This window comes from Kogia breviceps, chromosome 18 (genome assembly GCF_026419965.1).
Source record: "Kogia breviceps isolate mKogBre1 chromosome 18, mKogBre1 haplotype 1, whole genome shotgun sequence".
NCBI lineage: Eukaryota > Metazoa > Chordata > Mammalia > Artiodactyla > Physeteridae > Kogia > Kogia breviceps.
Window position 1 is genome coordinate 5114101 of NC_081327.1, and position 13563 is coordinate 5127663.

Genomic DNA, 13563 nt, shown 5'->3' on the forward strand with positions numbered 1-13563 from the left:
CCTTCCCCAGAGACTTGCAACCGAGCAGGACCCTACGGGGCCTTCCTGGGAAAGACCCCTCCCCCGTACCCTCTGCTGTAGCCCTTCTCTGAAGTGCTCCGGCAATAGTCTCTCATGTCTATTTCCTGAGTTTTTCGGAGGCTAAAAACCACCACCAAATGGGAGAAATTAACTACTTGATGATCAGGAGCGTGTAGCCCCCCCGGATCTTCTGGCGCCTAAGTATTGATCACCATCAACCAATTCGAGAACTGTGCACGAGCTGATCACACACCTGGGACACCCCTCACTCACGTGGCCTTTAAAAATGCTTTGCTGAGGGCTTCCCTGGTGGCGCAGTGGTTGAGAATCCGCCTGCCGATGCAGGAGACACGGGTTCGTGCCCTGGTCCGGGAAGATCCCACGTGTCGCGGAGCAACTAAGCCCGTGAGCCATGGCCGCTGAGCCTGTGCGTCCGGAGCCTGTGCTCCGCAACGGGAGAGGCCACAACAGTGAGAGGCCCGCATACCGCAAAAAAAAAAAAAAAAAAAATGCTTTGCCGAGACCCTTCACGGAGTTCAGGTTTTTCTGAGCATGAGTCACCTGTCTCCTTGCAGGTTACAGGGAAGCTTCCGTTTCTGTTCAATCAGCATCCTTCCTTCTAGTGCTTCCGTCTACGCGCTGCAGCTTCTAGATGCAACTTCCTTCCCACTCACTGATCTTGTCCGTGCTCCCATTCCTGATAGAGGAATCAGAACATGGGGTAAGAGAATGGAATAATACCAGGGTGCTGTAGACCCAGGTCCTTAGACCCTTTCATCGATAGAAATTGATGAGGGACTTCCCTGGTGGCTCAGGGATTAAGAATCCGCCTGCCAAGCGGGGGACCTGGGTTTGATCCCTGGTCCGGGAAGATCCCACATGCCGCGGAGCAACTAAGCCCGTGCGCCACAACTACTGAGCCTGCGCTCTAGAGCCCGTGAGCCACAACTACTGAGCCCACGTGCCACAACTACTGAAGCCCGCGTGCCTAGAGGCCGTGCTCCGCAACAAGAGAAGCCACCGCGATGAGAAGCCCGCGCGCCGCAACGAAGAGTAGCCCCCGCTCGCTGCAACTAGAGAAAGCCCTCGTGCAGCAGCGAAGACCCAACGCAGCCAAAAATAAATAACTAAATAAAATAATCATTAAAAAGAAAAAAGAGAAATTGATGAGAGGCCAGATGAGAAATTCAGGTAAGGCTTTACTGGGCTTTATGGTGCTGCAGAAACGTGCCCTGGCTCACTCTTTAGTGGAGCGAGCTGGTCCCTTAAAGGGGGTGGGGGTAGGGGCGGATCGGTGGGTCAGGCCAGAGGTGTGGCTTAGGCGGTCTGCCCACCGCCTTGGTGGCGCCGTGTGCAGGGATCACGTGCGGGACCCTGCTTTTGCCCCCCACACCTCGGAAGTGGCCGTCGGGTTTTGGCCTTTTTGTATCTTGTTGTTCATCATTTGCCCCACTTGTCCATGCATGCAGTTATTTTTAGTCCCTTATAGTTTTTTGGATTTTATGGCTCAGTGAGACATTTCTCCAGGTGCAAGCACTTCAGTAAATGGTCCCAGGTCCCAGATGCCAGGTCACCACGTGTCTCAAGGGCAGGGTCTTGACCTTCGAGCCTAGAGATGCTTCTTCCCTCCCTCCCTACTAATGACTGGGTAACCCTGGGGGCGGGGGGACTGGGGAGTGCAGGCCCACCTGCAGGGCTGGCCCTGCTCTAGTCTCCGTCCCCCTAGACAGAGCCTGAGAGTGTGCAGAAGCTACGTGTGACCGTGAGCCCCAAGCTTCTCCCTTCCCTGACGTCTAGTCTGACTTTGATCCTCTGGTACATGAAGCCCAAATTCAAGGTTTTCACGTTCAGAATCCCCCCAGGGCACGTGTGACTTGGGTTCCCTCTCTGGATTTCCACCCTCTCCTAGATTCCGGACCGAAAATTCTTCTCTCCTGCCAGCGCCTCGAGGATTTTCAGAACAGTTACAATGGTTATTTATTTTAAAATGAAATTGTATTTTTAGTTATTTTCCGCAGGAAGCTGGGTCTGCTATGCAGCTCATAGAGCCTGGAGATGGTCCTCATCGCTTTTCCTTTTTTTATTTTTTTTTTTTTCCTTTTGTCGCTCAGTGCAGCTTGCGGGATCTCAGTTCCCCGAACCCGGGCCACAGCGGAGAAAGCCTGGAATCTTAACCACTATGCCATCAGGGAACTCCCTTATCTTTTCCAATTAAACTCACTCCCTCTGTGATCTCTCTTAGGCTCATGACTTGAAATGCTGTCTGCATGGTGACGGGCCAAGTTCGTGTGTCCAGCTAGAACTTGTCCTTAAACTCCAGACTCATAGAATGAGCATCTTCTGTTGGTTCTCCATTTGTGTGTCTCATATGCATTTCTCACTCCACGCATTCCCAGGAGAGCACCCAATCCTCGTCTTTAAAAATCCCTCAGGGACTTCCCTGGAGGTCCAGTGGCTAAGACTCCGCGCTCCCAATGCAGGGGGCCCGGGTTCGATCCCTGGTCAGGGAATTAAGATCCCACAGACCGCCACTAAGACCCGGAGCAGGCAAAATAAATAAATAAACATATTTTTTGAAAATCCCTTAAAGTCTTTGCCTCTGTGGCAATGGTGGCTTCACGTCGGCAACTGTTACCAAGCAAAATGCTCACTGCTTGATGCACCTAGAAGCCAATATGATGGCACTGGCTTTTGAGGAAAGAAAAAGCTTTACTGAGTGGTCGACCAGCAAGGAGACAGGAGGCAAAGCTCAAATCTGTCTCCCCAAGTTGGGTTTGGTTAAAGTTTTATGAATTAGGGGAGAGGTTGGTATGCAGAACCAATGATAGGGGAAGTCTGGATTGGAGGCCGTTTGTGGTAAGGTATATAACGGGTGCTTCAGCTCCGGATCCTCCCAGACAACAGACCCTCTGCTTCTGAAAGGGTTCTGGCGTTCAGGTTCCGGTCTGCTTCTCAACCAACTCCACCTGGTCTGACCTGGCCACCATCTCACATCCCAGGCATTTGCAACAGCCCGGGCAGAGGAGTCTAGGCTCAGTACAGCAAGTAGACTGATCAGGTGAAAGCAAATCAGAGCCTGCCCCTTTTCTGCTCAAGCCCTGAACTGCCTTCACACCTGTGATGTTGTGATTTAGAACAAGAAATATATATGTTTGGTCTTCGTCCCTGTTTCTGGCACAGAGCTCCTAAAAACCTGGGGATTGGGGCTTCCCTGGTGGCGCAGTGGTTGAGAGTCCGCCTGCCGATGCAGGGGACGCGGGTTCGGGCCCCGGTCCGGGAAGATCCCACGTGCCGCGGACCGGCTGGGCCCGTGAGCCATGGCCGCTAGGCCTGCACGTCCGGAGCCTGTGCTCCGCGACGGGAGAGGCCACAACAGTGAGAGGCCCGCGTACCGCAAAAAAAAAAAAAGCCTCCTGAAGCCCCTCCGACTTAGGTGCCCTGCTGGCCTAAGGCTCAGGACCTTGCGCCTGCGGATCGGGGTCCTTGACAGAGTTGGGCTTTTCCTGAACTCAGTGCCCAGCTATGATCCAGAACCATGGACAGCGTCAACCCTTCAGCCAGGACCTCCCCGGGGTCTGGCAGGGTGGTTGGAGTGCCCCCTGGGGGCAGATCCCTGACCTGTCTCAGCTGCAGAGGAAAGAGGGCTGGGGGAATGGGAGCGGTGACGTTCTGTCCCTCGGGACAGAGGCGCTCATCAGGGGACAGCCAACTCGTCCTCAGTCTCCCCTGAAAACCCCCTCATCCTAGGGAAGAGGGGACTTAGCTTCAGAGACACAATGCATTTCTCACAGTTCCTTGCCCCTCGGGGCTGACTCTACCCTCACCCCCTGCAGAAAATCTTCCCTGTGTCAGATTCCTCCCCTTTCTCCCCTCACTTTCCAGTAGGTTGATAGTTTGCTCTTGTTTTTAATCCCTTTCTCGTACTGTCATGGAACTCTGGATGACAGAGGACATGGCTTACGATCATTTTCTATGCCTGGTGCCCTGCCACGTCCTGATTCAGCTCAAATAAAGGAATGAAGTATCAGAAGTCTGGTTTAGCTGATGCGTCACAGAAATAAATTCTAAGTTTTCCTTATTCTCCGTGAGCGGTAAGTATTCAGATTGGGGAGAGGATCTTGTGGCCTCAGTGGACCACAGCACGGAGAGAGTTATCATGAAGTGCAGAGGAAGCCAGGCAAGGTCAGGAAAAAGTAGTAGCGGGGTAAGGAGAGGAAGCTTCTATAGATACCATAAAGAGGGGAGACGTTCTGAGGCTGGAAGAATTGTACAGAAGTTCGAAGCCATTCTGCAGGTGTGAGTGCAGGGCCCACGGGAAACCTGAGAATGGACTGAGAGCCACATACAAATCCAGTGGCTTTCTGAACTGAAACTGACACCAGAAACCTGCAAACATCACACCCAGTTCTGGGTCTGGACCCAGCACCCCAGTTCTCAGTTTCAGCCTCTGACCAGGAGGAGCCCCTTGCAGATGAGTTTGAGGTCAGCCATCCCTCCTTGAAGCTTCTTGTGTGATCAGGCCTGGGCTAAGAGCCAGGATTGAGAAGATTCTGTTTCAGGTAGGTCCTGTGCACCCCCCCCCCACTCCCCTGCTCTGAGAGAATTCGAGGAGAGCAGCGAGAGACCACAGTCCATCCATTTTCTGAAGGGGCTGGAGATGGACACCTGGGGGAGGCAACACGAGCGGGGAGTTGGATGGAAGGAACCACCTTTACAGGTTATCATCAGACCTGGGATGAGAAGAGCTCAGCCTCCACTTCCCTGGTCATCACTGGGGAGAAGGGGAGCTCCTGAAAGAGGGAGGCGTGGGGGCAGCCCAATCCAGAAAGAGTCTCTGGATGTCTGCTGTTTCTGAAGCTGCCCTTGATCTCCAGATAGAAGGAAGCGATCTGGTGGTGTCAGTCATCCCAGACTTGCCCCATCCAAGCCCAAGCTGCCGCCACACTCCCCTGGCTGTGAGTGTGTAGGGGTAAGTGGTCTGCAACACGTGACTCTATGCAGGGTCCTTGGTCTCCACTTTGGGGTACAACTTGGAGAAGCACAAAGGGTAGGAGCTGCAGGTATGAGGATTGGGGACACTGTGTAGGACAAAGTGCTTCTTCATGCTCTGACCTTCTCTCATCCTGAAATTTCTAGGTTTACTCTAAAAGAGTCTACATCTTCTGATTTATGGAAAGGGCCAACATACACCACGATCCTCCTACGCCCACAAACAGACCAGGTCAAAAGCTGCAAGGGAGGATCAAGGACCTTGGGCCTTTTCCATCTCTTTGAGGACCTCTTCCTATGTTGCTTTGTGAGCAACAGAGATGCCAGGATGGGGGCAAGCAGGACACTGGGAGATCGCATGAACATCATCCTAGTGGCATGCTTTTCTGAGCGCCTGTTCTCTCCGTCCCTCCCCAGTGTTGACCCAGACACCTGACATCTATATCCTGGGGACCCTGGAATCTGGGCACAAGGGCATCCTGACAGGGTAGGGCACCCAACAACTGGCAAGGGGTGTCTCTGAGCCACCCTCCCCCCAACACACATCTTATGGTCGTGAAGATGCAGAAGCTCTGCATCCTTGCGCCTTCTCCACCGCAAGATGCTCGGGTGGACTCACCCACTTCACGGCCGCTGGTTCTGGGAAGGAGGTATCCTCACCTAGATGGGAGGAATCAGGGAGGCTTCCGGGAGGCCGCTGGAGGGTGTGAGCCGGAAGCACTCCTGACAAGGGACCAGCCCAGCAAAGCTCGGAGGTGGGACTGAGGACACCAAGTCTCCCCAGGGGTCAGGCAAGAAGTTTCTGGGTCTCACACCTGTCTGGACCGGCAGGGAAGCAACCCTGCAACCCAGAGCCCCCTGGTGGCCAAACTTTAATACGAACAACCAAGTCGGACACCATTTATTGAGCGCTTTATCAAATATTCACAACAGTGCTTCGGTGGGAGGCTTTGATTCCATTCTCAGAGGAGGAAATGGAAGACCAGAGAGGTTAAGTCACTGACCCAGGCTCACCCAGCTCTGCCTCCAGAAATCTGTCTGGGGAGCTCACCCAGCGGCTCCCCACCCATCACACAGAGATTCAGGTGGTGGTGGGCGCGGAAAGGTGGCTAAGGACTAAATACACCGTCTTGAGGAGCCCCAGGCAGACCTGGGTGTGAGCCCCCAGTTGGGGCTCCAGCGAGGTGACCTCGGGCCAGTTATGGGACTCAGGCTACAGCCAATGAGATCGTGGTGCGGAAGCAACGAGAGGACCCAGCGCCTGCCCCGTACACAGCGCTCACACAGAAGCACCACGACTGCTGTAACGGATGTGCCCATCAAGTTACATGGCTTTGCTTATCCCACCGCAGGCAAACATGAAACATCAGGCACACGGCAGGCGCTCAAGAAGGGTTAGGACTATCTGAGCACGCCCAGAACGCCACCGAGGTACAGGCAAGCGGCCCCCTAATTCCCACTCGCTCAGGAAGGGAAAGTTGTTGAATTCTCTCCTCTCTGAGGCCCAGGGGTCCCCCAGACACCCAGGAGTCCTCCGCAGCCCCAGGAGCGCAGAGCCCCAGCTTCTGCAGGACCACAGGTAAGGGGTTCCGACCCCTTCCCAACCTCACACCGAAGCCCGCGCTAAGGTAACTCGGGTACCTTCACAGTGTCATTTACAGGCGGCCCCGCACTCCCACGTCGTCGGATCCCAGCGGAGAACTGGAGTCTCCAGAAGCCGGGGACGGGCTCCGAAGTCGGGGGTCCGGACGGCTGTGGCTCCCGCCGCCACCCGGCGGCCCCTCCTCGTCCAGCCCCCGGCGGCCCTTGCCGATGGCCAGGCGGGGCCGGCCGCGGTTCAGGCCGTCCAGGAGGGCGCAGGCCTGGCAGAGCGCGCGGCTGGCCAGCGCCCCGCAGCGGGAGCAGGCGCCGGGGGGCGGGGGCCGCGCGGCCGGCGCCAGCGCCAGGCGCTCGGCCGAGTGCACGAGGTCCAGCACCGCCGACGGCCGCGCCGCCTCCAGCAGCTTGAGCAGCTCGCGCGCGTGGCCGCGGAAGGCCTCGGGCGCGTACACGCACTCCTCGGAGAAGTAGTCCAGGCGGCGGAAGTGCGCGTACAGCACCACCTCTTTCTGCGAGGCCAGCTGCAGCGGGCGGCAGCGCGGCAGGGCGCCCCCCTCGCCCGGAGAGCCCAGGCCCCCGCCCCGCGCCAGCCGGCCCGCGTCGCCCCGCAGGAAGTTCATGAGCACCGTCTCCGCCATGTCGTCCGCGTTGTGTCCTGGGGGAGAGACGCGAGCCGGTGAGGAGGGCGCGCGGGGGCCGGCGGGTCCGCGGGAGGAGACCCCGCGGAACCCTGGGCGGCCAGGGGGAGGCCGCGGGTGGACCCCGCGAGAAAGGAGAGGGGAACACACCAGGCTCCCGTGGAGCAACTTGGGGTGCCCTCATCTGCCCCCCTCTGATTGCAAACCAGGCTCTGTGCTCGGTGCCCTTTCAGGTAGTGAGTAAAACTGCTCTACGCTACAGAGAGAATTTCAGTCTTAGTGAAAAGTGTACTTCAGACAGCACACACATCCAAATGGCATCTGATGGAGATGCTCAAGTGGGCTGTTGACACAAGTGCCTCTGGGAATGCAGGTTATGGTATTTAGAAGGACCAGGGAGAAAGTAAGTGCATATTTACACAAACAACAGTCACCATAAATTTAAAGCTAAATCTACTTATTCTGCAACTTGTCATCTTATACTTGAGTCTATAGTAAAACACTGGTCTTACGGCTTCTCAAGTCGGCCATACTTTCCCTCCTCAGGGCCTTTGCATAAGCTGTTTCCTCTGCTCAGAACCTCTCCCACCCCCTTTTTGTCCTTCACCTAGTGACCCACTCGGCTTCCGGTCTCCGCTTACTCAGGAAACGCTTCCTTAATCCCCACGTTTCTCCCTCACTAGGTTCTCCTGTGTCATTTTCCTTAGTGGCACAGGAAATAATTATAATCAGGTTATAATTACGTATGTGAGAAACGGACAGGAGCAGAGACTGTCTTGTGCGTCGTCATAACGGCAAACATTTATATGTTTACTGTTTCTCAGTGTCTTGTCTAAGTGCTTCATCCGTAATTCCCATAATTCATCTAATTCCCAGTAACTCTAGGACCTAGAGAGTATTAATATCCCCATTATATGAAAGAGGAAACCAAGGTTAGGTAGTTTGTCCTAGGCTATATAGCTTGCATCTGGCACACAATAAGTGGTCAACCATTATTTAAGTAATGATTGGTACAGAGAACGCATTATCAAAGAGGAGAAGCCAATAGGGAAAAGGACACAGTTGCGTTCAGTCTATAGATGCTTCTGATGGGAGATGTCCCTTCATACCCCTCCTTTTATGACAAGGGACACAAAGAATGTCATTAAAAAAAAAGTGCCGAGAACCACAGCCCTAGCCCCTAGAGAGTACCCTACCACCCGTCTACTTGCCAGCGGGTGGGTACAAAGATGACGGCGGTGACCCAAAAGCTTACCACGCCCATCCTAAGGACACGCACAGACTATGAACCTTCGGCGTGCGTGCACGTCCCCGCCTCCCTGTTTGGCGTCTCCAATTAGGATTTACGCAGCCTCCTTTACGACCTCTGGGGCATGCGCCTCAGTGGCCTTACAGTGGCCACCCCTCGCCCGCGCATGCGCCCGTCCCTCCCACCGCGCCCCTCTGTGCCGCGCCTGCGCTCACCCGTCACGACGTGCGTGGCTCCCACGCGGCGCGCCCCGTCCTCTAGCGCCCGGCGTCGCAGCACCCCACAGAAGGTGCAACAGGAGCGGCTGCGGCCGGAGCCGGCCGTGCTGCGGGCCACGGCGTCCATCGTCCAGCCCCCGAAGAGCTCTGCGTAGGCCACGACGGTGAGCGGGAGCCCCCAGCGTGCTGCTTGCCGCCGCACGGCCGCCAGCGCCACGTCCCGGTAGCCGCCGATGCCCTCGTCCACGGCCACGAGGTGCAGCGAGATGCCCAGGCGCGGGGCCAGCTCGCGCAGCACGTGTGCCAGCACCGTGGAGTCCTTGCCGCCCGAGGCGCCCACGGCCACCACGGCGCCGGGCGGCAGCAGGCGGCCCGCGACCACCGTGTGCAGCACCTCGGCCTCGAAGGCGGTGCAGAAGCAGGTGGCGCACAGCGCCTGGCCCGAGCGCGGACGGCGGAGGGCGGCTCGCGCCTTGTGGCAGGAGGCGCACTGCGGGGCGGGCATCGCGGGGTCCTGGCGAGGCGGGGTGGGGGGGGCGGCTTCTCCTGGATGGCTGGAGGGGGGAGGCGGGTTACACGTGGGTTCCGGATTAAGGGGTCGTTGCCTCCCGGCAGGCTGCCTAAATAGTGCCCAGAGTAAAGCCATTGTCTGGAACACTCTTCCTCTAGCACTGTGCAGGCCTGGCACCTTCAATTCTCAGCTTAAGCTTTCATTCATTCGTTCAACAAATATTCACTCAGTGCCTCCAAAGTGCCTAACATTGGTTAGGCACCGGGGACACAGCAGGAAGCAAAACAGGAAAGGTTGCAGGCACTAAGTTCTAGTGGAGGAGCCCACCCAAAATAGTTTTCAGATATAAATAGATTACACTCTGAGCTGAGGCCAGAGGGAAGAGAAGGAGTTAGGCGTTAGATCAAGGTGGTATGAATTTTTCAGATAGAGTTAATACCAAATGCAAAGGACCTGAAAGGGCAGGTCCTGTCTGTGTTCTGTTGGGTGGAAGGTGTGTTGGTGGTTCAAGACTAGAGAGGGTCGGGGTCTTGGAGGTTGGCAGGGTGAGGAGCTTGGACTTTATTCTGAGTGAAATAGGAACTGTTGGATGGTTTTAAGCTGTATAGTCACAGGATCTAGTTTCTATTTTAACAGGATCCCTTGGGCTGCGTGTGAATAGAGGGGTGGAGAGTGGCAAGGACAGACATGGGCAGACCAGTGAAGAGGCTCCTCCTGCAGTGATGCAGGTAAGCAACAGCGGTAGGTCGGAGCAGAGTGGAGACAGTGGAATTGGAGGGAAGTGGTCAGATTCTGGATCGCTGCCGGAGACAGAGTAGATGGGACTCTGCCAAGTCTTGGGGGACGGCAGTGGATGAAACAAGACTCATGACAACTCCAACTTTTGTTTTCACTTGAGCACTTGTAATGGCAGTGGGACCATTTAGTAAAGAGGTGGTGGGGGTTAGGGAAGAATGGGGAAATATTGTAAGAGGATTAAGTTTAGGGCAAAGAATCTGGAATTTCTTTTGGGCGTGGTAAGATTTGCTCTTCAAAGGAAGCAAAGATTTGCTTCCTTTGCTCTGGAAGTCTTTCCAGAACTCTGGGCTGGATCTGGCGCCTCCTCTGGGCTTCCACGGCCGTCTGACCCTCACCGAAGGCCAGCCCTGACCACTCTGAGGTTGTAATCAGGACAGAAGAGGGTGTGCTCGCACCGCACCCAGCTTGGGTGGTGGTAACAAGGAGTCAGACCCGGCCGGCAGAGTCCAAAGCGGGTCAGCAGGGACACCAGCGGCTTAGGGCATTCCCGCGTGGAGGGCCGCCGGGAGACCCGCTTTGGGGGGGATCACGGAGGGGAGTGCCATCTCCCGAGGGATGCCTACCGAATGCGTGGGAGAGAAATATGGAGACCGTCAACCGCTCCAGGGCAGCGCGACCAAGGGCCGAGATCGACGCGCCGCGGGAGGAGGCACTCACCTGAGTAGAACCCGCGCCGGACGGTCCAGGCTCAGAGAAAACGCGGAAGCAGGTAAAATAACTACAACTCCCAGAAGGCTTTGGGTCAACCCGCGAATGAATCCCACCAGGTGGCCGTGCGGCGGTTCGGCCTGGAGCGCTTGCGGTCTCGGACAAGCTGGGCCTACAACTCCCGGCGATTCTCGCGGTGGTGTCCTTCGCTCCCGCCTACGGCTCCCAGAATGCTCCATGCCAGTGCGGTTCGATTTTCGAGTGCGCCTGCGCAAGAGCTGGCGAGGCGTGTGATTTGGCTGGTGACCTGCGCTGCGCGCCGTGGTTTATTCCAAAGATGGATGTTTTTCAGATTTTCTGCTCTTGTGGGAACATGGTAGTGTTTGTGGTGGGGGTGGAGAGGCGTCAGGGCGGGGTACGAAGGGCTTAGGGGTGCAAAAGGGAGAGGTAGCGAGGGCGGCGGACCGATTGCAAGGAGCGGGGATACAGTTTGGGTTCTTGAGCGCGCCCCCACCGACGTGAGAACGGGTGTGCGCCCAGGCTGAGGACCGCCGCCGTGCGGACTGGGGGCGTTATGCTTGCGCGGAGCCGAAAGGTAGTGGTTTGCGGTTCTCTACGCGGGTTCGGGGCATGAATGTGGTGAGCAGATATGCGCGCACCTGGGTCAGGGACCAGTGCTCACGCCTCCTGCCTGGTGGAGTTGAAGGCAGAGCTCGGGATGGAGGGCAGGTGAGACCCGTGAGACGGAGGGTTCCCCGGGGAACAAGTCCCCCCAAACCAAAAAAACGGAGCACCTTCCCAAGAGTCTACCGGAGCCCTGATCCCCAGCTCCAAGCCTTCAGCCCCCTAATTGCCGCCTCTCCTGCATGTTATATTCTGAGATCCTTTTGTCTCTACTCTTGTGAAGCCCTTGAGAGGGTAGTGATGGGGGACATTTGGGTGTCTGAACCTATTTGTTGAAGGCTGGTCATCTGGTTCATTCATTTGTAAATCATTTCCTGAGGCTTTCGGTGTGCCAGGTCCTATTCTGTGGGATACAGGTGTACCAGGCCTGGTTGGGAAGATAAAGATGGCACAGCTTGATGTGGAGGTTCCAGATTTCAGGGGTTGCAGGAGCCCAGAGATTACAGGTGCTGCTAACCAGGGCATGGGGGGTGGGGGGCACTTAATAAGGAGTTAGCGTGTGCCCGATACCGGTGCTCTGCACCTCCCTTGCACCATCTCAAGTTCCTCGTCTGTAAAATGGGGGTGATAATCATAGTACCTGCCTCACAGAGTGTGTGTGAAAATAAATGAGTTAACAGCAAAGTGTTTATTGATCAAAGCATAAACTTTTATAATTTTCGTCTCATTTAAGTCTCATAACCAGGCATGGCTGCCTTTTCTGGGGGGCTAGGCCTAAGTTTTCTTTTAAAGCAAGCCGTGAGTTGGGAATTTCAAAATCTCAGGCAACCTACAGATAATCTAAGGCAGTTCTCAGTTGGGTGTGAGTTTATCCCCAAGAGAACATTTGGCAACGTCTGGAGACCTTTTTGATGGTCGCGACTGGGGTGCAGAGGGAAGGGTGTGACTGCTATCGGGCAGTCAGAGGCCAGGGATGCTGGTAAACATACTCTGCACAGGATGGCCTCCCACAGCGAAGAATCACCCGGGCCCCGAATAACAGTCGTGCCGAGGCTGAGGGGCCCTGGCTTAAGTGGCATTCTGCTGTGCCTGGTTTTCTACCCCAAACTTAGGATACAGTCAGGTGTTGCTATGTTGGTTTTAGTCTCTCGCTGTGAAAGTTTCCTTATTTGAGTATCTAAGCGGATCTCCACACCACTCACATATTGAGTGAGAAGTTAGTTTAAAAAAAAAAAAAAAAAAAAGGTTCTTCTTAAACTGGGCTTCAGTGAAAAAAAAAGAGGATGTGAAAGCCAGCCTGCCCGCGTGACTCCGTGTGCCACTTGCTTAGTTGTGTGACCTTGAGTAGGTGTGTTAACCTTTCTGGGCTTCCTCTGTTCAGGGGATCATAAGAGCAGCTATTGGAGGAACTCGATGACTTCATACATGTAAAGCATTCGAGACAGGGCTTGGTGTTCAGGAAGAGCTGTGAAAAGAGTGGAGGGCAGTGTTCTGGTTCCTTACGTCACTCCCCTGGGGCAGCAGTTGTAACACGTTAACTTCGTTTCTAAGGGCAAAGGCTGAGTTGGTGTCGAGGGCTTCTGGAGAGGGTGGACGACTGTCTGCAGCTGCTTGTCAATTATAAGGTAAAGATTGAGTCCCTCAGCCTGGTGTTTGTGACCTGGCCCCTGATGACTTTCCAGCCTCATCTCTCACCCCTGCACCTCTGGCAGGTCGCCACCTTTGCTGGAGAAATAACTTTTTCTGCCAGGTGTTTGCACATGCTCTCTCCTCTTCCTGAAGACCTTCCGTCCCTCACTTCTCCTTCCTGCCACACTGATTCCTGTTTCTCCTCCAGGTAGCCACTTGGATGTCCTTCCCCCAGGAAGTCCACAGGATTCCTTCTCCCCTGCCTCGGATTAACAAGCCACCTCTGGGCTCCTACGCCCCTGGTCCCTTACTTTGTCAGAGGCCCTGTCACCTTGGGTTGTGGCTGCCTCTGTTTCAGCATCTCTTTGGGTTGGGTGCCTTTTCTTTCTTTCCTTTTTCTTTTTTTCTAAAATTTATTAATTTATTTTTGGCTGCGTTGGGTCTTCGTTGCTGCGCGCGGGCTTTCTCTAGTTGCGGCGAGCAAGGGCTACTCTTCGTTGCGGTGCATGGGCTTCTCATTGCGGTGGGTTCTCTTGCTGCAGAGCACGGGCTCTAGGCGTGTGGGCTTCAGTAGTTGTGGCTCGTGGGCTCTAGAGCGCAGGCTCAGTAGTTGTGGCGCATGGGCTTAGTTGCTCCGCA

General features: G+C 55.5%; 2 protein-coding genes across 6 annotated transcripts in view; one reads left to right on the forward strand and one right to left on the reverse strand.

Annotated features, from left to right (window-relative positions):
- Positions 1–532: 532 nt before the first annotated feature.
- Positions 533–9257, reverse strand: LOC131744574 (cytoplasmic tRNA 2-thiolation protein 1-like). The gene is given in 4 exon segments (XM_059044182.2): positions 533–718; positions 6652–6774; positions 6777–7264; positions 8712–9257. Coding segments are annotated over 4 exon segments (1146 nt in total). The 5' UTR covers positions 9220–9257; the 3' UTR covers positions 533–691.
- The window catches only part of SIGLEC10 (sialic acid binding Ig like lectin 10), a 61203-nt gene continuing 54770 nt past the window's right edge, over positions 7131–13563 (forward strand). For 2 of the 5 annotated variants that reach the window (XM_067018779.1, XM_067018786.1), the window contains exons 1-3: positions 8713–8878; positions 9862–9953; positions 10630–10732. Coding sequence is in view for 2 of the 5 variants with exons in the window: in XM_067018774.1 (XP_066874875.1) it covers positions 7228–7285; positions 9862–9953 (150 nt within the window). In the remaining 3 variants the exon portion in view is untranslated. Of the gene's footprint in view, positions 7286–8712; positions 8879–9861; positions 9954–10629; positions 10733–13563 lie in introns of those variants that run through there. The other 3 variants (XM_067018774.1, XM_067018781.1, XM_067018789.1) reach the window with 3 other exon arrangements.